This window comes from Prionailurus bengalensis, chromosome B3, assembly GCF_016509475.1.
Source record: "Prionailurus bengalensis isolate Pbe53 chromosome B3, Fcat_Pben_1.1_paternal_pri, whole genome shotgun sequence".
In the NCBI taxonomy this organism is placed as follows: Eukaryota; Metazoa; Chordata; class Mammalia; order Carnivora; family Felidae; genus Prionailurus; species Prionailurus bengalensis.
The window spans coordinates 137,993,015-138,016,516 of NC_057355.1; the positions used below are offsets into that span (position 1 = coordinate 137,993,015).

At 49.4% G+C, this 23,502-nt stretch overlaps 1 protein-coding gene across 1 annotated transcript; it reads right to left on the minus strand.

Moving 5' to 3' along the window:
- Window positions 1-1,000: 1,000 nt before the first annotated feature.
- Window positions 1,001-15,034, minus strand: SERPINA9 (serpin family A member 9). The gene is made up of 5 exons (XM_043556938.1): window positions 14,902-15,034; window positions 11,667-12,299; window positions 5,292-5,565; window positions 2,950-3,097; window positions 1,001-1,556 (listed from the first exon to the last, which is right to left on the minus strand). The coding sequence occupies exons 2-5, from the start codon at window positions 12,280-12,282 to the stop codon at window positions 1,353-1,355; spliced, it is 1,242 nt and encodes a 413-aa protein (XP_043412873.1). The 5' UTR covers window positions 12,283-12,299; window positions 14,902-15,034; the 3' UTR covers window positions 1,001-1,352.
- Between the last annotated feature and the right edge of the window lie 8,468 nt (window positions 15,035-23,502).

The following is a 23,502-nucleotide window of genomic DNA, read 5'->3' on the forward strand; positions in this document are numbered from 1 at the left end:
CTGCTGTGGCCCATTGCACCACATGAGGCTTTCGGGACTCAGAGTAAGAGAGCCTGGTCGCTGTCTCCAGGAGCCAGCAAGGAGGAGGCCGAACACCCCGAGGGCTGTGTGTGTGTGTGTGTGTGCACGCGTGCGTGACAGCGTTAGAGCCAAGAAGGCAGCCAGCCCTGACAAAGCCTGGCTGGAGAACCATGGCACCCACTCAAGAGAGGTCATCATACCCAGACACTAGCCTTCCAACTTCTTGTCTGAGACACTCAACTGGTTTAGTGGAACCCCGCCCCCAAACCCAGACCTCTATCCTCGGCCAACAACGCTGATGTCTCTATACCTCTCCGACCTCGGTTGTACCATGCCAGTCACAAGGACCTCTTTCTGCCCCAGCATGCCTACGCATTGTTGACTCAGGCTTTGTGTTCACAGAAGCACTTCCTCTGCTCTGCTCCCCTCTTGCAATCACCCTATTCTCTGCCTTCACAGCCTCCATCGTTCTTTTTTTTATTAAAAAAATTTTTTTAACGTTTATTTATTTCTGAGAGAGAGAGAGAGAGCATGAGCAGAGGAGGGGCAGACAGAGAGGGAGACACAGAATCCGAAGCAGGCTCCAGGTTCTGAGCTGTCGGCACAGAGCCCGACGCGGGGCTCGAACCCATGGACCGCGAGATCATGACCTGAGCTAAAGTCGGATGCTTAACCGACTGAGCCACCCAGAAGCCTCCATGGTTTGTTCATTTATAGGTTTGGTTATATGGTTTGCTTGTGGACTGTCACCCCCGTCTAGGCCCAGGAGTCCAGGGACCTTGTCTGTCTGATTCACTCCTAGCGCATATTAGGTCTTCAGTGAGTTTTTGTTGAAATGGATGAATGAATCCACCCAGCCACTGAACTATCACGTCGTGGCACCCTGGCCACTGGGAGTTAGCAGATAAACCATTATCAGATTAGGGCCCTGAGGGCATGCAGGAGCAGTGTTCTTGGCTGAATTCACGCTTTAGACTTGTTGAGTTTATTACTTTAATTTTTCAACAAAGGTGACTGACCTGCATATTTCCATGCCCAGGGGCTCCGAGGAATGGGAATATGCCAACCAGAAACATCCATGAAGCTAGTTACCTGGCGGGATTTATAGAGCACTGATTGGGTCTTAAGCTTTGGTTTGAGATCCCAATCTCTGCGGATCTGATGGCTGAGCCTTAAAAGCGGCATCCCAGAAGAAAATGCAGCTCTGCCAGGGTCAAACGGACCCTCAGAGCGGGAGGGGACATGTCTTAAAGTCACACTGGGAGCATCATACAATGTGGTTTATTTCCTGGACATTTTCAACCTGTACTCAGCCAGCAGGATAGTTCCACCTAGGATTTAGTTGGATTTTCAACTTTCCCTAGGAAGAGAATGGCCTCTGTGGCTTTGTCTATCAGCAGCAGCAGGAAGGACCTATTGAAGCGGATGACGGTGTAAGAGGGGCTGTCCTTTGACCGGACTATGAGCTTGGTGGCGGTGGCTGCTGCGGCCTCGGTCCCCTCCTCGCTGACGTCCAGCACAGCCTTGTGGGCAACCTGCCAGGGGAAAAACAAACGTCAGTGGTCCCCGGGGGAGGGGCACCTTTACTTAACTGAGCTTTGAGGTTCTGCCTGGGAATGGCGATGCCCCCCTCAAGGGGCTTCAAGCTTATATACGCCAGGTGCCTGGCATTAGGTTTGCGGCTGTCATTGGTACCGGTCCACTGGTCTTTAAGCGTGGAGTTGAGTGGTTACAAATTCACACCAGAAATGACCCAGGTTTGACTCCCAGTTCTGCCACTTATTGTTGCAAAAGATATTTAGATGCTGCAGGCTTCACTCTCCAAATCTCTGGAAGGGTCATCATAATGGTGTATATCCCACAAGGTCATTGGGTGAATTAAAGGAGATCACACAAAGTATGTGTGCGGGAGTGTTGCTACATGCGTGCCCTGGAGACATAAGGAGGTGTTATTAAGTGCTGGATCCCTTCTGGGTCTCCTAGGAAAGAGACTTACCCTGGGGTTCATGTTCTCCCAAGTTTCAGGGGGGCTTGAGGACTCCCAGCAATGACAGTCATTATTGTTCAGATGTGCCCATAAACACGTAATGGGAAAAGGACCATCACGCCCAGCGTATTCCATTGGGGCCTCCGTATTCTTTCCCTGGACGCCAATGACAAAGCTCCCCTTCCATGACCCGGGGACGCTTCTGACCATTATGATGTATTATCAAAATACACTTTTAAGTTGGGCATCAGAAACCCATGAGCAGACAAGGACTAGACAGGGAGACCTCTCGTCAGAGCAGGGAGCCCACAGGGGACCTGGAGGGCGCACCCTCACTAAAAGGGACACTCATAGCTCAGCTCCGGCTGATGGGTGCTATGTAGGGCATTGGGCTCACTGTTGGCCATGCGGGAATTGGACTCAGAGATTTGTTTCAAGATGGTCAGAAATCTATAATTTCAGGTACAATATCCTACATGATAGAAGTTGGCTCTCTTTCTTTTTAATACTAGAGGTCACACATGACCCATTTACAGGGTAGTAATGGCCCATGGGCAGCCAATTTGACTACAGTGTGAAGTCCCAGGCTTCAGGGGCGAGGTCGAATGCCAGGGGGCATCTGCTTATCTGCATGGGTATCGAGGCAGCAGAGTTACTTTCCCAAGACAGGACTGATTTCCACAGAACTGTGTGGTTGGACCTTAGGAACACTTGTTTGAAGAGGGATAAAAGTTGCCTGTGTATCAGAGGTATGATGGCCATAAAGCCACAGACAGGCCTGGCAGCCATGAAATTCGGCCCAACTTCTGCCCCAGAGAAGTCACTGTGCCTCTCAGGGTCTGCGTTTCCTTATCAGTGAGATGTGAGAGCTCGATTAGCCAGGTACTGTAAACTCTTCCCGCTCTCCCTGCCCAGGCAAATGTTCTCGTGGACCAACTCACTTTGGAAAGCTGCAGGAAGTCTGTCTTTGTGATTCCAGAAAAATCAGCATTATTATTAAAGGCATCCCAGATGCCCATCTTCGGGAGGATGGTTTCCAGGTCATAGGAGGCAGAAATGGAAAATTTCGGAATGAACACCTCTATCCACCTGCCGAGATGGAGAAAAGGAAAAAGTGAGGTCATGAGCCCCTTGGTCTCTATCTCTGCTTCTAGGTGGCATTTCGGGAGACTCTGTTCTTCCTCTAGGTATTGCTGGCTGATGCTGAAGTAGTCAATACATCCCAGACAAACAACCCGGGTTGCTCTGGAGGTAAAACCCCCTATCTAGGGGCAAGTCTGGCCCTGAAGATAAATGAGATGAAAGGGAGGGCCCTAATGAAGGAAGGTACAGAGAATACATGGGGATCCAGCAAGGGAGCCTATGGCAGAGACCAATGGGGGACACCAGGCAGTGATGGAAGTGTGTCTCCCGTCCCTGGCCCAGCACATCCCCCACCCCCAGCCCCTCCTGAGACAAACTCTGCTAACCCCTGAGAGCATCAGAGTCCAACAGAACTTTCTGCAAGGGTGGACATAGTCTCTATTTGTGCTGTTCCACATTTTAGCCATTAGCCATGCGTGGTTATATCGAACAGCTTAAATGTGGCTAGTGCCAGTGAGGAAAACATTTTTTTTTGTTTTACTTATTTTAGTTAACCTAAATTTATATAACTACAGGGGGCTAGTGGCTACTACGTGGGATAACACATCCCTTCAGGTCAACATAAGTTTTTCTTCCTCAGCAATAATTTCCCTGAACCAAGAAGGAACAGCCTGCATTTACTGAGCATTTACTATGCGTCAGGCATCGTCCCAGATAATTTTAGTCATTTCCATTTTAAAGATGTCAAAACTTACTTTTAGTGCTTTGTGCAAGGTCATGTACTCGGTGAGTCACAAAAATGAAAGCACAAAAGTGTTGGATGGACACTCAAGTCCTCATTGATGGGCATCAGCACAATGGACAGCTCTCTCTTCCCTCTTGCTTCTCCAGCACCCGCCTGGCCATCTCCTCCCTGCTCTGTCTGCCCCTCTTTATGAACCCCCCCCCCCTGCCCCAGCCTCCGTGCTGCCTCCTCTGTCCAGCCCTGGTTGCAGTCAGAAAAGAGAAGAAACCTCTGAAGGATCCTACAGTGTTCCTTAATTCCCAACTTCACCTCTTTGCCAGGGCTGTTTCCTTTGCCAAAAGTGGCCTGCCTCAGCCTCTATGTCCTGTCCATCCCTTCACGTCCTATCTATGCTCCTGACTCCAATGTACCATCTCTTTGAAGCCTTCTTCCGTCTCAGCTAAAAGTGATCTCTCTTTGCTCTGAAGCTCCTTAGCACTTTGCCTGCCTCCCCCTGGGCATTGATCTTTGTCTTTCTCTTGACCCTGTCTTCTCTCCTCTTGGACTGTGGGCACCTGGGAATGATGCCAAGAATGCCAAGAAAATATTGCTAAGAGATTGTATGTAAGGCCTTGATAGTCCTTTGTATCTTATGGTTAACATCCTCTTGATACTCTCCATAATGGTTACAGAACTAATAATAATCTGGGGTGCCTGGGTGTCTCAGTCAGCTAAGCGAACGACTCTTGATTTCAGCTCAGGTCATGATCCCACAGTCCGTGGGTTCAAGCGCCGCGTTGGGCTCTGTCCTGGCAGCGTGGAGCCCGATGCTTTCTCTCTCTCCCTCTCTCACTGCCCCTACCCAGCTCATTCTCTCTCTCTCTCTCTCTCTCTCTCTCAAACTAAATAAATAAATAAACTTAAAACAAAAAATAAAATACAAAACTTAAAAGGGAAAAGGAAAAGAAAGAACTAATCAGCTAAGTACTTTATGCATAGTAACTTGTTTTATCTTTTCAACAACTTATGGGCTCAGTAATATCATGATTCTCATTTTATAGGTGAGCATCAATGCTTTCTTTGCTTGTTTATTTTTATGGAATCAGTCCATGGAGTTTAATATTGGATTGGCTGATAGGGTGAGTTCTGCTAGCCATGAAGGAACAGCTTTGCAAGGACCTATTAGCTACGTGGCTGTGGGCAATTCACCTCCCTTCTCAGAGCCTCGACTTCCTTATGTGTGGGTGGGGGTGACGGTGCTCCAGTGCTCTTCACCTGTCGGGTGACTGTGAAGTTCAAGTGGGAACACACACGCACAGCACCAAGTTCACCATCCAGCGTGCAGCTGCCGCTCAGTTGGCAGGAGCGATTACTCAACAGCTGCCACCCTTGGATGTACGTCCTCATCCCTTGCCCCATGCTTGGGGGTACACCATCACCTGCCCCAGGAGTCTGGAAATGGACACAGATTCCCACCTCTTCTGGAGTAAGAGGCTCCATCGCCTCAGTGTCCTGGCTGACAAGGCCTGTTCCAGCTGCCTCATCTTGCCCTGGCCAGGGAGGACAAAGAACACCACGGTGTTGCCACTGTAGCCCATCTGTAGTACAGAGCAGCTCAGCTTCGGATCCACCCCAAAAGCAAATTGTTCCACCTGGTGCATCATCGGGACCTTCACAGTGGCCCCCTGGCCCACCAGGAACGGAGAGCTCTTTCTTGTATATCCAGGGTGAAAGGGCTTCTCCCACTTGGCTGGCACAGAGAGAAAAGAGAGGTCTTTGTGTCAAAGTGCTATCAGCAAAAATGATGAAGTAAGGATCTCTGAAAACTCTCTCCTCCATAAAAGCAATGGGAAAATTGCCAACAATGATCAGAATGAGCTTTCTTAGAACTCTAGAAATTAACCAAACTCTTTCAGCAAATTAGGGAATGGTTTATTCAAGTGAAGCAGCTAAATCTTGGGAAGAAGGTGAACTTTGGGGTATTTTAACTTGCCCTAGTTCCATTCCCCATGTCCTAACTCTTCAGAAGACTTGAAAAACAAGATTTCATTTCCAGTGAAATCCAGAAACCTGGCAGCCCCAGGAGGGAAAAAATAGGGCTGGAACCCTTTCAAAGACTCAATCCCTAAACACTGTTATTTGACCTGTCCTGTGCTTCCCTGGGAGGCATCATTTGCAGAACTGTCTGTACTTGATCTGATTTGGAGCTCAACCAATGCAAAAAACTCTATTCCTCAGAGGAAATTAGTCAAAAGAAGTCACAGGCAGTGATACATTTTGCAGCTGCCGGGGGGCAGTAGATAACACTTGAGGCAAACAATAAACGAGTCAAAAAGGTTAACAGGACAGGCTGGGGGTAGGGGTGGGGGGTGACATCTGCAAAAACGACAAGAGTAAGGACCTCTGCATTGTCACCCTTCCCTAAAGACAATAAGGAAAACTGGCAAAAATATTCAGAATCAACTTCTTTGGAACTCTGGAAATTAATCAAAGCCTTGTAGCAACCTAGGGAGAGTTCATTCAAGACAAATGGCCGAATTTCAGAAAGAACAGTCAATTTTGTGGTTATTTTAACTTGTGCCAGTCCTGTCCTCTACTCTCTAGCTCAGCAGTAGCCTTGACAAATAGCAGCCTGTGTTCCCACTACCATTGGGAGAGGGATTGACCTGGAGGTCTTTCAAAGACTCATTTTTGAAGAATTATTATCACTTGACCCGTCAGATAGTTAACTGGAAGATCTCACTTCCAAGGTTGATTGGTGCACAGTCAGTGATTAAAGCCTTCTCCCCAGGGGGCTGGAAGTTCTTTGCTAGAAACAATTACAGACAAATGTTTTAGTTTTATGGTTGCCTAGGTGGGGATAACAGATGGGGCAAACAACAAAGTGATAAAAAATTCTAGAAGGAAAAGCTGAGGCATAAGATGTCCGTTGGAGCTTTGGAAAGCTCCATTATATCCTGGGCATTTAGAGGCTTCATGCATGTGTAAAGCTGTGTGCGTATTTGAGAAAAAATATGAGAAGGCTGTAAGTTCTCACTTACGTTCTCACTTATGGCTGACCTTGAGGGTCTGCAGAAATAGAAAGTGAAGACTGAGTCAGAGTTATAAACTGCCTGGCTGAGTGTTGATGACAACCCCATCATGCACACAAGAGTCCTCAGCAAAGACTAGGAGATTTATTTGGTCCAAGCACTTAAGAAATCTCTGCCCAAGGGAGTGCCTGGGTGGCTCCATAGGTGGAGCTTCCGACTTCGGCTCAGGTCATGATCTCGCGGTCTGTGAGTTCGAGCCCCGCGTCGGGCTCTGTGCTGACAGCTCAGAGCCTGGAGCCTGTTTCAGATTTTGTGTCTCCCTCTCTCTCTACCCCTCCCCAGCTCATGCTCTGTCTCTCTCTCTCTCTCTGTCAAAAATAAATAAACATTAAAAAAAATAATAAAAAAAAGAAATCTCTGCCCAGTCATAACTAACCACTTGACTAACCAAGAAGACACTTTGGAGGCCACACATGACAAAGTATAGACTTTAAAGAATTAGTTCGGAAAAGTCACTCAAGAAACAACTACTGCAACAAGCAAAAACAACAAATCCTTGGGATGAGGTAAATCTGATTTTCAGAGCTGCAACATTGCATTATTTTAAAAATCCAGCTTTTACAAAAAAATATGAGGCATAAAAAGAAAGTATGGGCCATACACAAGAAAAAGCCAATCTGCTAATAGGAGAAATAAAAGAAGGGACACTGAAAAAGATCTTATGGACATTAAAGGAAAATAAAGGAATACTACAAACAACTCTATGCCCACAAATTTGATAACTGAGATGAAATATTCCAATTTTCCAAACCTTAAATAAGAAGAAATAGACAATATGAATAGGTCTATATCTATCAAAGAAATTGGCAATCATTAAAACCTTCCAAAATAGGAAATACCAGGTCCAGATGGATTCACTAGTGAATTCTACCAAACACTTAAGAAAGAAATTATAGGGGCGTCTGGATGGCTCAATCGGTTAAGTATCTGACTTCAGCTCAGGTCATGATCTCACAGTTTGTGAGTTCGAGCCCCACATCGGACTCTGTGCTGACAGCTCAGAGCCTGGAGCCTGCTTCGAATTCTGTGTCTCCCTCTCTCTCTCCGCACCTCCTCTGCTCATGCTCTGTCTGTCTCTCTCTCTCCTTCAAAAGTAAATAAAAACATTTTTTTTTAATTTTTTTTTTCAACATTTATTTATTTTTGGGACAGAGAGAGACAGAGCATGAATGGGGGAGGGGCAGAGAGAGAGGGAGACACAGAATCGGAAGCAGTCTCCAGGCTCTGAGCCATCAGCCCAGAGCCTGATGCGGGGCTCGGACTCACGAACCGCGAGATCGTGACCTGGCTGAAGTCGGACGCTTAACCGACTGCGCCACCCAGGCGCCCCAAAAACATTTTAAAAAAGAAAGAAATTATACGAATTCTTTACAATCTTTTCAGAGGATAGAAGCAGAGAAAATACTTCCTAATTTGTTCTATCAAGCCAGCATTACTTTAATACCAAAGTCAGACAAAGACATTGCAAGAAAACTACACACCAGTATCTTTTATGAACACAGATATAAGAATCTTGCACAAAATACTAACAAATCAAATCCGATAATGTATAAAAATAATTATACGCCACAACCAAATGGGGTTTTTTCCAGGTTTGTAAGGCTGGTTCAACATTTGAAAATAAATTAATACAATCCATCATATCAAGAAGCTAAGCAAGAAAAATTAATCATATGAATAGATGAAGCAAAAGCATTCGACAAAATCCAACACCAGTCATAATAAAAATTCTCAATAAACTAGGAATAAAGGAATAACTTCTTCAATTTGATAAAAAAAAAAAAAGCTACAAAAAGCCCACAGCTGATATAATACTTAATGGTGAGAAACTCAAAGTTTTCCCACTAAGGTCAGGTATAATGCAAGGATGTCCCCTCTTGCCACTCCTGTCCAACATTTTACTGGAAGTTCTAGTTAATGCGATAAGATAAGAAAAAAGAAATAAAGTGTATACAGGTTGGGAAAGAAGAAATAAAACTTTCTTTGTTTGCAGATGACATGATCATCTATGTAGAAAACCCACGAGTCAACAAACAAAAGAATCCATGGAACTAATGAGGGAGTATAGCAAAGTTGCAGGATATAAGGTTAATATACAAAAGTCAATTGCTTTTCCATATGCCAGCAATGAATAAGTGGAGTTTGAAATTAAAAACATAATACGATTTACATTTGCATCCAAAAAAATACTTAGGTATGAATCTAACAAAATACGTGCAAGATCTATATGAAGAAAATTACAAAACTCACATAATGAAATCAAAGAACTAAATGAATAGAAGGATATTCCATGTTCATGAATACAAAGTCTCAATATTGTTAAGATGTCAATTCTTCCCAACATGATCTATAGATTCAATGCAATCTCAATCAAAATACTAGCAAGTTATATTATAGATATTAACAAACTAATACTAAAGTTTATATCAAAAGCAAAAGACCCAGAATAGGCAATCCATTATTAAAGAAGAACAAGGTTGCAGCACTCACACTAACCAACTTCAAGACTTACTATAAGGCTGTAGTACTCAAGACAGTGTGGTATTGGTGAAGAATACACAACTAGATCAATGGAACAAAGAGAGAGCTTACAAACAGACCCATGTAAATATAGCCAACTGATCTTTGACAAAGGATCAAAACCAATATAATAGAGCAAAAATAGTCTTTTCAATAAATGGTGTTGGGACCACTAGCATTTGTATGCAAAGAGAAAAAAAAAAGAATCTGGACACGTACTTTACATCGTTCATAAAAAATTAACTCAAAATGGGCCACCTGGGTGGCTCAGTTGGTTGGGTGACCAACTTCAGTTCAGGTCATGATCTCACAACTCGTGAGTTTGAGCCCCGCATCAGGCTCTGCGCTGATAGCTCGGAGCCTGGAGCCTGTTTTGGATTCTGTGTCTGCCTCTCTCTCTGCCCTTCCCCCACTCATGCTCTGCCCCTCTCTCTCAGTCAAAAATAAACATTAAAAAAAATTAAAAAAATTAACTCAAAACGGACCACAGACCTAAACATAAAACACATAGAAGATAATATAGGAAAAAAACTAGATGTCCCTGGGTACGGCAAAAAATGTTTAGATACAACACTAGAGGCACAATCCATGAAAGAAATCACTGGTAAGCCAAACTTCATTAAAATTTAAAACTTCTGCTCCGTGAAAGACAATGTTAAGAAAATGAAAAGCCAAGCGACAGGCTAAGAGAAAATATTTGTAACAGAAGCACCTGATAAGAGACTGTTATCCCAAATATACTAAGAACTCTTAAAGCTTAGCAATGAGAAAAACAGATGACTGGATTAAAAAAGTGGGCTAACCACCTTGACAGATACCTTGTCAAGGAAGAGAGACAGGTGACAGATAAAGATGAAAAGATGCTCCATGTCATATGTCACCGGGGAAATGCAAATTGAAACAGCAACGAGATATCAGCAAAACACCCATTCACGTGGCCCAGATCTGGAACACTGACAACACCAAGTGCTGACAAGGCTGTGGAGCAACAGGAACTCTCACACATCGCTGGCATGAATGCAAAAACGGTACAGCCACTTTGGAAGACAGTTTGGTGGTCTCTTTCCAAACCAAGCATGTTTTTGCCAAACAATCCTGCAAGCATGCTCCTTGGTATAAGGAATTGAAAACTGTGTCCCCACAAAACCCAGCACATATTATAGGATTCTATTTATATGAAATGTCCAGAAGAGGCAAACTATAGAAACGGAAAGTGTATTCTTGTTTCTGGGGAAGAACATAAATCAAGAGTGAGTGCTCACGGAGAGGTGATGGAAATGTTCTGGAGTCACGCATGGACGTATTTGCACAACCTTGTGGGTATACTAAAAACAAGACCCACTGAACTGTACATTTAACATAGCGAATTTCGTGCTGTGTGACTTATATTTCAAGAAGAAAATAAGATTAAGTTAAATGAACAACGTAGATAAAGCACAGAGGACATAATAGGGGCTCACGGCATATTGATTCTTTTTCCTTCCCCTCCCTGCTTGCAGAATGGATGGAGAACTGGGTGGAAAGGTGAGCGGGTAGATAGAGGGAAAGATAAATGGGGGGTGGGGGGATGGCAGGAGGGAGAAAGGAAGGGAAGGAGAGAGAGGAGAAGCAGGGAGGGATGATACAATGGCATCCATGATAACTCAGCCCTGAGTGTCCAGCACACCAGCAGAAGCAAAAGCCCATGGTGCTGGCTGTATCATCACCCATCCAGTTAGTAGAGAGACTCACGCATTAGGCACATGCCCGGGATCATGGAGCAAGTAAGGGGTAGAGGTGGAATCCGAACCCAGGGCTGTCCGACTTCAAAGCCGTTGTCCGTTCTGTGGCAGCACAGTGTCTTTGCAAACTGTAAAGCTCGAGACATTTGCCCAGGGGGTGTGAATGGCAGTTAAGCTGGCCTGTCTACACTTCTATACACTGGCCAGTCTACACATCCACCTATAAAAGTGCTCTCACCTTTGGATTTGCTGGGCTGCCCACGGAGGCCAGTGTCAGCCTCTCAGGACGCATAATCAGGCTATCCAGACACAGAGCTGAATGACCCCCTGCCACCGTAATTGATAAACTAAAGCTAGCAGAGGGAACAGGTCTCATGCCGCCAGCTTGTGACACAGTTGATTCAAACTCAGGCTTCCCCTTACTTCACCGTGCTGTCTAGGGCTTGTCTAGTTTGCTTATTCAACTGGGGGTAAAAAGAAACAACATTAAAATCAAAATCAGCCTCTCAGAGACTTACCTTTAAAGAAAACGGGGTTCACCAGGACCATGGCCGTCAGAGGGTCAAGGTCTTGGATTAAGTCTACAACCTTCCCTTTGGTCTCCTTCTCCACATAGCTGTTGATTTTCTTCCGGGCGGTGGAGGTGCTGGAGAAATCTGTAGAAAAGACCTTGGAATCATACAGCCTCTTGACGTCGTCCAAGAAATTTGTCTGTAGGCGCAGCTCCTTTTTGATGAAGAGGACGCTTCCCATCCTCAAGTCTAGGCCTTTGCTGGGGACACTGAGTGAGTGGAGCAGGTGCTGGAAGGCCTGGTGGATGGTGGATTCTGGCTCGTGTGTGAGGTTGAACCCCAGGCCTTGGAGGATCTGGGTCTTGGTAGCTGAGCGGGCCCCGAGGGAGAGCGTGGCCAAGGAAGCGGAGATACTCAGCGGGGAGAAGAAGACGTTCTGATCCGGAGTCTTCAAAACCAGCATCCGGTAGAGGCGGAAGGCAAAGTTGGTGTTGCTGGAAGATACCCAGGGGGTAGCGGTGTTCCTTGTGGGGGAAGGGCAGGGGCCACTGGATGGGGGCACACAGTAGACCGGAGCACAGACGCTGACAACCAGGAAAAGTCGATAAAAGGGAGAGGCCATTTTGGGACGAAACAAGTCTGCAAGAGAGGAAAGGACCACCGAGGGAAGGTAAGCCGAGTGTCCAGCCTGGAATCAGAGACCTTGCGACACCCCATCCCCATTCGCGATAGAACTGGGACACGCTGGACGGTGAACAAAGCTCTCACGTAATCTCGCTGGCTCTCGCAACCCCCCCGATGCAGATATTATTATTGTCCTTGTCTTACAAACAAAGAAACAGGCCTCAGAGAGGTTGTGTGATTTAGGCCACGCAGCTGGGTCGTGTTCTGTCTGGGATTCAAAGCCGGGTCTTAAAGCCACAATCTCAGATCCCACGCGCTTTGCAGTTTCTGCTTCGCAGGCTTATCGTCCAGAAAGTAAGACAGTGACACCAGATGGTACAGTCCCAATTGTCGCAGCCAGACGCGCCCTCTTACCCCTGAGAGAACCCTCCAGATATTCTTGGTCCCTTTTGTGAGGACACGATAGCTCTCCATGGCTGCCCACCCCCTGCCCCAGGCATCTGCTGGCATGTCCCTCAAAAAGTGGACACCCCGGGGGCGCCCGGGTGGCCCAGTCGGTTAAGCGTCCGACTCCTGATCTCAGCTCAGGTCAGGAGTCTCATGGTCTCACGGTCGTGAGTTCAAGTCCCGCATCGGGCTCTGCGGGGATATTGCAGCGTCTGCTTGGGATTCTGTCTCTACTTCTCTCTGACCCACCCCCACTTGTGCTCTCTCTCTCTCTCTCTCTCTCTTTCTCCACTTGATCTTAGCCAAAAGGCCAAGAAGTGATCTCTCTCTCTTTCTCAAAATAAGTGAACTTAAAAAAAAAGTGGAAACCCCAGGCCGGAGGCTGTCCTGGAACCAGAGGCCCGCACAACCCCCGCTATGCCACGTGTCCTCCCGGGGTGTCCCCCCTCGCTCCCAGGGTGTCCCCCAACCCCCCATCTGTGAAGAAGGACGGCTCCGAGGAAGTGAGAGGGTCTGTATAACACCCAGAGCCGTGTCCGTGTCTGGCCCGCGGAGGGCATGAGGTCAAAGCTGCTTCCCCCCCAACCCCCACCCCGGGTGGCTGCTGTTGTGATTTTGCCCTCCTCACTTGGAAGCAAGGTGAAGGGCAGGCTTGTCCCTGGATCTTCCTGACTGTGGGAAGGGAGGGGGTTGAGGGATGAGAAGGCCAGCCGTGCCCAGGGATGAGGCGCCACACAAGAGGCAGGGGCCTCTTGAGGCAGGTGCCGGCGGGGGCGGGGCTCTCGGGGCACCTTCTAAGGCCGAGGATCCACACCCCCATCAGCAGACATGGCCTTGCCAGAGGAGATTGGTTCCGTGTCCCAAGTCCCAGGCTGAGCAGGGGAGACCGGCCTGACCAGTAGCCCCGCCAGGCAGTCGACTAGTAAATGTCTCGGCCCCTCATGGCCCTGACCTTAGGCAAGCGGCTGCTTCTCTCTGAGCCCCAGGGAGGTGGCCTCAAAGGGGTCTGTGGCCATGGGTCTCAAGGGGGAGATCCTTATGCTCTTGAGGAAAAGCTCCACAGAAGCTTGTTCATTCGGCTCTTGGAATCCAACCTCCTTTGACACTTGGCCTCTCCCCATCCCCCACTTCTGTCCCCCTCTGTCCCCCCCCCACTTTTCACCTTCTCTCCCCTGCTCAATTCCCCACTTGGCTCCCAGCTGTGGTCACTCAACCACACTGCAGACAGGGGGAACTTTCTAGCCACAAAGCTCACGTGTCCCTCAGCTACTCAGATTCCTCACTGACCTTGGGAGGAAAGGCCAAGCACCTGTCATTCGAGGTCCTTCTCTGTTGGGCTCCGACTTACCTCCCCAGCTCATCCTCAAGCACAAAGCTGTTCCAGTTCCCTGGAAAGATGGCATGGCCCTCAGCCCCGCCCCCCTGCCCCGTCCTCATCGGGCTCCTTAGCTAGCTCGACTGTCTGAGGGCTTCATTCCATTGGAAAACCCTACCCTCCCTGTGACGCACACTCCTGGCGAGGCCCCAGACCTGGAAGAACCCACCCGTCTGCTCCTTCTTTGCCAAATGTTGGACAGACTGTGGCTCAGCAAGGCAGCTTGGTCCGCGGTGAATCCCCAGTCCCCAATTTTTATTTGCCTGGCAGGAGAGCACGGTCACCTCACCCTCCCATCAACTAGAGGGCGCAGCTCAGTCTTTTCCGTTTCCTTACGAGGGATTCCTCGCCGTCCACGAATGCACATGTGCGTGCGCACACACACACGCGCACACACACACACACACACACACACACACACACATGTCAGACCGCCTCGTCTCCTGCGTCCCAGGCAGGACCCTCAGAAAAGGAACCTATCTCACTCCTCCCCTCCACCCCTCTCCAAACTTCAGAGAGCATCCGTATGTCCGTCCCGGGGCCCTCACACCTCTTTCTTCCGTACTTAAAACGCTCCCCCTCAACTATGTCTGTGCCATCGGCCTTTAAACACGTTCCCGGCTGGGACAAATGGCCCACCGCCATCAGCCCAGCGAACACCTTTCTTCAGCCCCTCATTGCCTTCTAGCTGCTGCCCTGTCTCCGTCCTCCCCATCCTGGCCCGAATCCTCACGAGCTGTGATCCGGATCCTGGCCCGGATCCTTCACGGTCCTCACGGTCTTACTTCCGCTCACCCTTGGCCCACTCCAGTCTGGCCTCCGGGTCCACAGAGACGGGACCAGCCTGCAAACACGTCTGGGTTCACCTCAGCTGCCTTCCCGGTAGCATCTGACACTGGAGGCCACCCCCCTCTTCTTATCCAGTCCCTCCCCATGGCTCTGTGACACCACATTCTCCTGCGTTTGTTTCTCCTCTCCCTCTGTTCCTCCTCCTGAGTCACCTCTGTGCTTTCTGTCTCGAGCCCGGCCTCTGCGGTGTTCTCCACCTCCGCTGATCTCATCACTCCCGGGGCTTCATGACTGAAAAGCAAATTGCGTATTATTTTTAATCCCCAGCCCACACCTTTCCTCTGAACTCCGTATCTCTTTTTTAAGTTTATTTATTTATTGTGTGTGTGTGTGTGTGTGTGTGTGTGTGTGAAAGGTGGGGGGAGGGGCAGAGAGAGAATCCCAAACAGGTTTCATGCTGCCAGCGCAGGGCCAGACAGGGTGCCCGAACTCGCGCACTGTGAGATCACGACCCGAGCCAAAACCAAGAGTCAAACACTTAACCGACTGGGCTACCCAGGCGCCCTTAAAGTTTCTTTTAATGTTCATTTATTTATTTTGAGAGAGTGGGAGAGAAAGAGCACACACGAGCAGGGAAGGGGCAGAGAGAGGAGGAGAGAGAATCCCAATCCTCTGCTAGAGCAGAGCCCGACGCAGGGCTCGAACTCACAAACCGCGAGATCGTGACCTGAGCTGCAGTCGGACGCTTAACCGACGGAGCCACTCAGACGCCCCACGGACTCTGTATTTCTAACCACCTACTTGATACTTTCTCCTGATGTCACAAATGAACCTGAAACTCAGTAAGACCCTAACTGAACTCACACGGTTTCCCAAACCCCGTCTCCCAGTAAAAGTTTCAACTGAGACTTTCTTTGAACATCTCCGTCCACGGCGCTCCCGCTCACCTAGTTATTCAAGCCCAGGGCTCATCTTTGTGTGTCCTTCTTCCTCTTTCTCCACGCCGACACATCGCTTGCCTCTTTTCACGTGTTCCAGTAGCCTCCCATTTTCCAGGGCAGGTACCAGTGTCCCATCCAGCCTGCACAACCAGGGATCCACCGGCCCCTCTAACTTCAGTTCAGATGTCAGAGCCCCTTGCTCGGGACTGCTGCGTCCAACCGTTGTACCCATTTTTTTGATCCTCGCAGGTGATCTTTGTTGTGCCCTGCTGCCCTCACCAAACTTTCCTTGCCCTCCCCCACCCCCCATTAATGTCTTTCTACTGTTTAGGTCCTATGTCGTGTCATACCCTTAAGGAAGTTCTCTGACACTCAGATGAGGCAAATTCCCCCCTCGAAACGTTTTCACAGTACTATTAATTTTTTAGTGAGATACTTACCATGGCTACAATTTCACATTTCTTTGTGTGATGCAAAATTAAAGGAGTCACAGAGAACTTGTCCCTCTTGTACCTGCTGTGCCTCACGGTGTGGCCAGTACAAAGGGCTCAGTTAAGGGTTTGAGGAAGGAATGAATTGAAATAAATTAAGTGGGCAATTTACCTCTGAGAGGTGATACTGCTTGGAAATCAGCGAGAAAGACCCTTGCAGGGTCTTAATTAAGGTGATACTTACATGGCATCCCCATCTATGAAATTTGAGTTGACTTATATTTTTGGCCAAGACAAAGTAACTGACATTGAACTTGGACAAAAGGGGTGCCTGGGTGGCTCGGTGGGTTAAGCGTCTGACTCTTGATTTCGGCTCAGGCCATGATCTCCCAGTTCCTGAGATCGAGCCCTGTGTCGGCTCTGCGCTGATAGCATGGAGCCTGCTTGGGATTCTCTCTCTCCCCCTCTCTCTACCTTTTCCCTGCTTGTGCTCTCTCTCTCTGTCTCAAAAATAAATAAATAAATAAACTTTAAAAAAAAGAAAACTGTGGCCGCCTGTGTGGCTCAGTCTGTTGAGTGTCCAACTTCGGCTCTGGTCATGAACTCGCGATTCATAGGTTCGAGCCCCATGTCAGGCTCTGTGCCGACAGCTGAGCCTGGAGCCTGCTTTGGATTCTGTCTCCCTCTCTCTCTGCCCCTCCCCACCTCAAAAATAAATAAACATTACAAAATTTAAAACCATAGAAAATTAGGTAAAATACATGAAATAATCGAGACCCTAAAAAATATGTGAGACAATTCAGACATTGGACAACAGGCAGAGAAGGCAAACAAATGAGGGAAGCCCTGTGATTGTCCCAATATTCTGTCTAAAGACACTTTTCGGATACAAGGAGGGAAACCCAAGCAGAGGCTTGCTGACGGTCTCAGAGTTTAGGAAAGCAGAAGCAGCTATGGTTTGTGCAGGAAAAGTGTGCATTAGCTTCGGTCCGAAGCTAAGCTCTCAGCGCTGCGTGCGTAAAGTGAAATTCCACCAGGATGGCCCGAAAGCAAAAGCAAAACCCCAAAACCGCCGTGAAGATATAGAACAATTTCCAGAGTTCTCATAGCACGGGGAGGGAGGGAGTTTCCGACTGGACACAGTTGTGGGATGTCAATGAGCACCTAAGGCATTCAGCAGAGACCCTAGAAGCGTCACATCTTGACGTTAGGGCTCAACTAACTTTAGTTTAAAGCCGCTGTAGACACCTTAACACACTTGGTCTGCGATGCAACATTTTATCATGAGAAGATGATAAACCATGATAAGATCCTGGACAGGATTAAACAAACAAACAAAAAAAGTCCTGCGTGTACTTGTGTTGGCTGTTCCAAAACAAGTGTCAACACGTTGTAAAGAGAGACAACAAAATCCAGACCAAAAAGATTATAAGAGAAAATCTAAATGGTTGAAAGAAAAGCTCAGTGAGCTTGAAAACACATCAACAGGAGCTGTCCAAACTTAAAAGAGAGCAGGCGGGGGGAGGAAAATAACAGAGCCCCAGTGATCTGTGAAATGAAAGCAAGCGGACGAACAGATGGGCAGCTGGAGTCCTGGGCAAGGAGGGGGTGGGAGAGAAAAAGCCTGGAAGAAATAACAGGCACAGATATTTGTGCCCCTTACTCTACGTAAACGAAGTAGAAAAAGACGAACTACAGTAGAATGAATACGGCCCTGTCATTTCTTCCCCCTGACCTGTATGGTTGCACTTGACTCTCAGTCTGTCTAGGCTGCCCTCCCCTCCCTCCCCTTCCGACAAGCTGCTTTGCATCCTGCCGGCTCCAGCTCCAAACTTCCCACCCCGCAGAGTCTTCCAGATCTTCCAGCTCCAAACTTCCCACCCCGCAGAGTCTTCCAGATCCCACAGAAAGTCAGCCCCTCCCTTCGCCCACACCTGGAGCAAACCATTGCAATTTACCTCCTCGGGTGTCTGTCTCCCCGAGTGCACAGTCTGGATCTTGTGTGGCTTCCTCCAGGGCAGGGACCATAATCGGTGAGTGACGGGGAGAGAGGGAGAACAATAAAGGGAGTATAAAGATGGGGGGGGAGGTGGGAGGGCAGTGGGAGGAATGTAGAGAACCCGAAGGGCCAGGCTCTGCTGACTGGCCCACACCCAGGGACTTTTGTAAAGGCCTACAGTTGGTGAGACAGGTTGGCATCCTGAAGGATGGAGTTTCCCAGGCTGGGTTAATTGTCAGGAGAACCTGTGTTCTCATTAAAATGCACATTCCCAGGCCCCACCTAGAACTACTGAGTCAGACTTTCCAGGGAAAGATGAGCCAACTTAGGAGTGAGGGGCGCTGGGTGCTTCCTTCCCGCACGACTTCCGCTCAGGTCGCAGAGAGAATCTCTCTGGGGCTTCTCTGAAGCTCTCAGAGATATTCTTATCTCTGGCTCTGAACTCCTCAGGTCCTGGGAAAAGCAAACCCCTGGTTCTCCCCAAATTCACAAGACCAATCCTGCTGCTGGAGAAATGACGCCTCGGACGCAGATCCCACGGGCCCATCCCAGGTCCCATCTAGATGGAGCCTTATCCCAAATCTGTCCACCTCCTCAGGGCCTCTCCTGCTGTGCCCAGGCTGCTCTAGACTCTTCTGTTCCTGGCTGTCAGATCTCCTACCTACCTCACACATCTTTATGATTCTGCCCCATTTCTGGTTTATATGGATCTTCCCATCACTTTTTAAATTTGGCTATATCTTGGTACTTTTTTCATATATTTTTAAAAGTTTATTTATTTATTTTGAGAGAGAGAGAGATGGCACAAGTAGGGGAGGGGCAGAGGGAGAGAGAGAGAGAGAGAGAGAGAGAATCCCAAGCAGGCTCTGCACTGGCAGCACAGAGCCCCCATGCGGGGCTCGAACTCAGGAACCCGCAAGATCATGACCTGAGCTGAAACCAAGAGTCTGCTTCACTGACTGAGCCACACGGGCGCCCCGCATATATTTTTTTAATGTCGCCTATTCCTGCTGGGACCGTGGGGCACACGGGACGCCTGGAGGCTGGAATTTGCCATGTCACGTCAACCAGAAGCTGCTGTTCAGAAGCTCACCAAGAGGGCGACCCCACAATGTTGTCGGGACCCAACATTACCCAGTGTGGACGTGAGCACCTGTCCCGTGGTGGGGGTGCTCCCCAGAGCCCCCTGCGCTCTCTTGCTGCAACCCTGCTCATCCCTTAGCCCGCCCAGAGTGGCTGCGTGAGCCAGTCTGAGGGCGGGGAAGGGGGTAGATCCAGACGGACCCTCAGGCCCTGAGGAGTTTTGTCTAATTGTTCCTTTGTTTTCTGTTGGTTTTGGCAAAGAGGTCACTGCTTCAACATTCCAAGAGACACAGGCTTCCTGTTCCAGGAAGGATCTTCACCCTGCCGGGACTCTTTCCCAGCCCAGTCTTGGAATCTGGGATTCCTTCGTTGGCATCCCACCAAGAGAAACCAACCGAAAGGTTACCTGTGCTGGAAGGTTACCTTGAGAGACACTCACCCGGTAGCCTTCCTCCCTGGCTCTGGATGCCTTTACCAGGCGTCACTAATGCGGATGGGTGCCTACTGTGTGCAAAGTAGGTTCATATGCATTGCATTATGTAACCCCCTCCCCTGCCCAAATATCCTCTGAGATGAATATGATGATCCCCGCTTCACAGAGAGGAAAAACCAAGGATTGGGCACAATTAAGTGCCTTGCCTAATGTCACGAACCAAATACACGGCCGAGCTGGGATTCGAACTTCAGTCTGTCCGACTCCGGGACCTCCCGCCCACCTCCAGCTGCTTGAAGCCCCTGACAAAGTCCCTGAAATGGAAGACGGCCGCACCAGGCATCATGGCGTCCTGGGATGTATAGATGATGCATATACGTTTCTATAGATGATGCTTATCATCTATAGAAAACCAGATATTATTTTTTCTGTTCAAACCGATTGCTTTCTTTTTAACGTACACTGATTTAAAGATCCATCTTGAATAAAGAGTAGCACAAAAGAGATGTGGATTCAGCCGCAATATCAAGAGCGGCTTGGGACTGAAACTAAAAGAGGAAATTGAGTGGAAATAGACAGCATGTTTCCCAAAGAGAAGGGAGTCCCGGCCTCACTCTCCTACTGTCGTCCCTGAGCACTGATGTGACCCAGCTGGGCCTGAATGGGAGGCAGCAGGGCCACGGGTCCCTAAGCTCTCATCCGGCTTCTCCACGCCTGGGACCATGCCTGGCACACTTAATGTTTGTTAAATATTTGCTGGCTAAATGAACGCATGGCAGTGAAACTTTGGAGCAGGCTCTATCGTTTCCAAGACGAATGTCAAAGTGTTGTTGGAGACAGGAGGGCTTTTGGAGATCATCCGGGGCCACCCCGTCATCGCAAAGGAGGGACACTGATGGGGGCACTTCCCTTCTTGGCTGGGGCTGTAACCCTGCTCCTATCGTCAAGTACGCTCCTGGCGGGCATCCCTGGGGCCAGAAGTCTCCGGAAGCTGATCGTGCCACAGAAGCCGTGGAGAGCAGAATCACAGAATCTATCTACCATCTGAGCAGTAGGCATCCTCTTCTCAGGGAGGCCGAGCTGACCCCCGCCAGCCCCACCGGCACCTCGACCACCCTCACCTGTCTTCTTCATTTATTAACCCTATTGTTTATCGTATGCCTCTGTCTGCTAGCTTGGAACCCTTGGGGGGGCAAGACGCTTTGTATGTTTTGTCCACTGATGCGTTTCAAGCCCCTAGAACGGTCCCTGCACAGGACGGACACTCAGAAAATATTTGCTGGATGGGGGGGTGGACGAAGAAAAACTGAAATGCTCAGGGGACTTGCATTTAGTTCCAGATCTGTGGGTTTCCAGCTGTGGGAACTTGGGCAAGTTACGTGGTCTTCCTGAGCCTCGGTTTTCTCATCCGTAGAATGGAACCGTCGCCCAGCTTGAAGGGTTGGTGGGTCGGTTTCTTGGTGGAAAAACCGACACGATGCCAGTCCCGTGGGAGGCAGGTAGTCAGTGTTGGTTGCTTCAAAGACGAATTTACTCACTTATTCATCCGTGGGGTCAGTCCATCCACAAACAGGTGGCCTGTGAAGGTGTTCTAGCAGAAGTAGGCGTGGATCTTTCTGGAAGTGGGAGTAACACGCTGAAAGAAGCTGGTGGGCGTAGCAGAGAATGGGGAGCAAGAGCAGGGTGGGGTGGAGTGAGCAGGTGCAGGGAGGCGGCAATCCCCAGGGGGAGAAGCAGGCAAGGCCAATCTCCCCAGGCGGTGGCCTTCCGTCCCAGAGGAGTGGGGAGCTCTGGAGGGGGGCTGGCCGTGTCCGGAGCAGGGGGACTGCTGTGCCAGTCTTTCATTGCAGCAAACACAGACATGGCCCAGGCAATGGGGCCGAGGGACGCCCCAGTCTGCAGCCAGAGGGACACTTATAAACACATGTGTTTGCCCAAGACACCCTCCAGCTCAGCACCGGTGACAGCTCACCGTGGTTCTTGGGCTAAAGATCAGTGTTCTCCCTGTTCTGGCCACATTAATCTCGTTTCAGTTCCTCATCCCTGCCGCTTGCCTGCCCCAGGTCCTCTGCACCTGCTGTTTCCCCTGCTTGGCGGAATCTGTCTGTGTTCCCACTCCAAGCTCTTCCTGTTTCTTTCCCCCACGGTAGGATTTATTTCTGTCGTGCAGAGCAAATTATGTCTGTGAAGGTGGGACATCGTCTGAAAAGCGTTTAAGATGTGCAACAGTCACTTTGACAATAAAGTTGGTCACAGGGAAGACCAGTGAGCATTGGAGCTTGTGCTCAACTTCTATCTGGAAGCCCAGCCAGCATTTTCTAGATCGCTAACCACACTGAGGCAATCATACCTGTGTGCGGGTTTAACTGTGGCAATTCAAGAACAGATAAGCTCCCAGCATTTGGAGCTCTCTCAGCCTTCTCGGAGCCCCCAGACCGGGTCGGACCCCCGTTACTTACCTTGGAAGGCCCCCCCAGGGTTGTCTTTTTTTTCATGCTCACTGGAGCTCGTGATCAGAAATGCACGTGTGTGTGTCTGCAACTCACGGCTGTTGCTCCCGCTGGATAGTAATGTCACGGAGGCAGGGGCCAGGTCTGTTTGTAACGGCCACCAGTGCACAGGCTGTCGTCCCATAAATCGCTGCTTAATAATGCAGGATTGATTGCAGCCCGCGTGGGGGTGGAGGGGAAATTCAGACCCAGGAGCCATGGAGGTGAGTGCTTTATTGAGGGGCTGCTTGGAAGATGCCGGAAAGGTAGGGACGGTCTCATAGAGATATCCTAATGGACTGGGCGCTGGAGGACGAGCAGGAGCTCGTTAGGCAGGATGAGGGCATTCCCAGGAGAGGGGAATGCCAAGGCAAAGGCCCGGAGCACTGAGTTTTGGAACAGAGCTCTTCATCTCAGATGCTTGGGGGACGGTGGGAGAGCATAACAGGGGCCACTGCTGAATGCCTGCCATGTGCCGGGCATGGATTGCAAGTCATGCCTTGTAACCCTCAGAGCTCCTCAGCCCCAGGACCTAGGTATTATTACACGTGTTTTAGTAAAGTAAATGAGGTTCAGGGGGGTTAAGTGACATGTCCAAGCCACCCAGCTACTATGTGGCTTGTCTGACTGTCCCTTGTCCCCAGTGGATAATGTCGCAGACCCGAGCCGACCACTGAGGGTTCCCGTGTGTATCTGGTGTCTTCCCACCGCCCCCCCACCCCACCTCCCTCAGGCTGGTGCAGGAGAAATGGTGACCGTCAACAATGTGCTCTGCAGGGATTCCCTGTTTTTTGCCCCACGTCTGTGTCACTGGCACAGGGTCTCAGCCTTCTCTGTCTCCCACCCTCTCAAAGAGGGGTGTTTACTCCGGTGCCCCCCCATCTTAGCCCTCACCACACTGTAAAGTAGCCCAATCCCTCTCCAGACGACCTCCTCCGCCCGCCCACGTGTGGGCTGCGTCTCCAGGGCCCTGGGGGTGCCCAGGACGGAAGAGAGGGTGCCTGTTGGATACACCCATGCTGAAGTAGACTGGGCAGCTCTCTTAGCTGGGAGAGGAGCTCAGGAGTGGCTAGCCAGGCCCCCAAGTCCACGTGGAACCCCTCCCTGCCCTGGCCCAGAAGACAAGTGCTTGTGGCCCACGGCAAACCACAAGGCCGTAGGAAAATCACTTTATGGCTCTGCCTCAGTTTCCACGTCTGTCCATTCTGGCCACCCCACGGGGCAGCTGTGA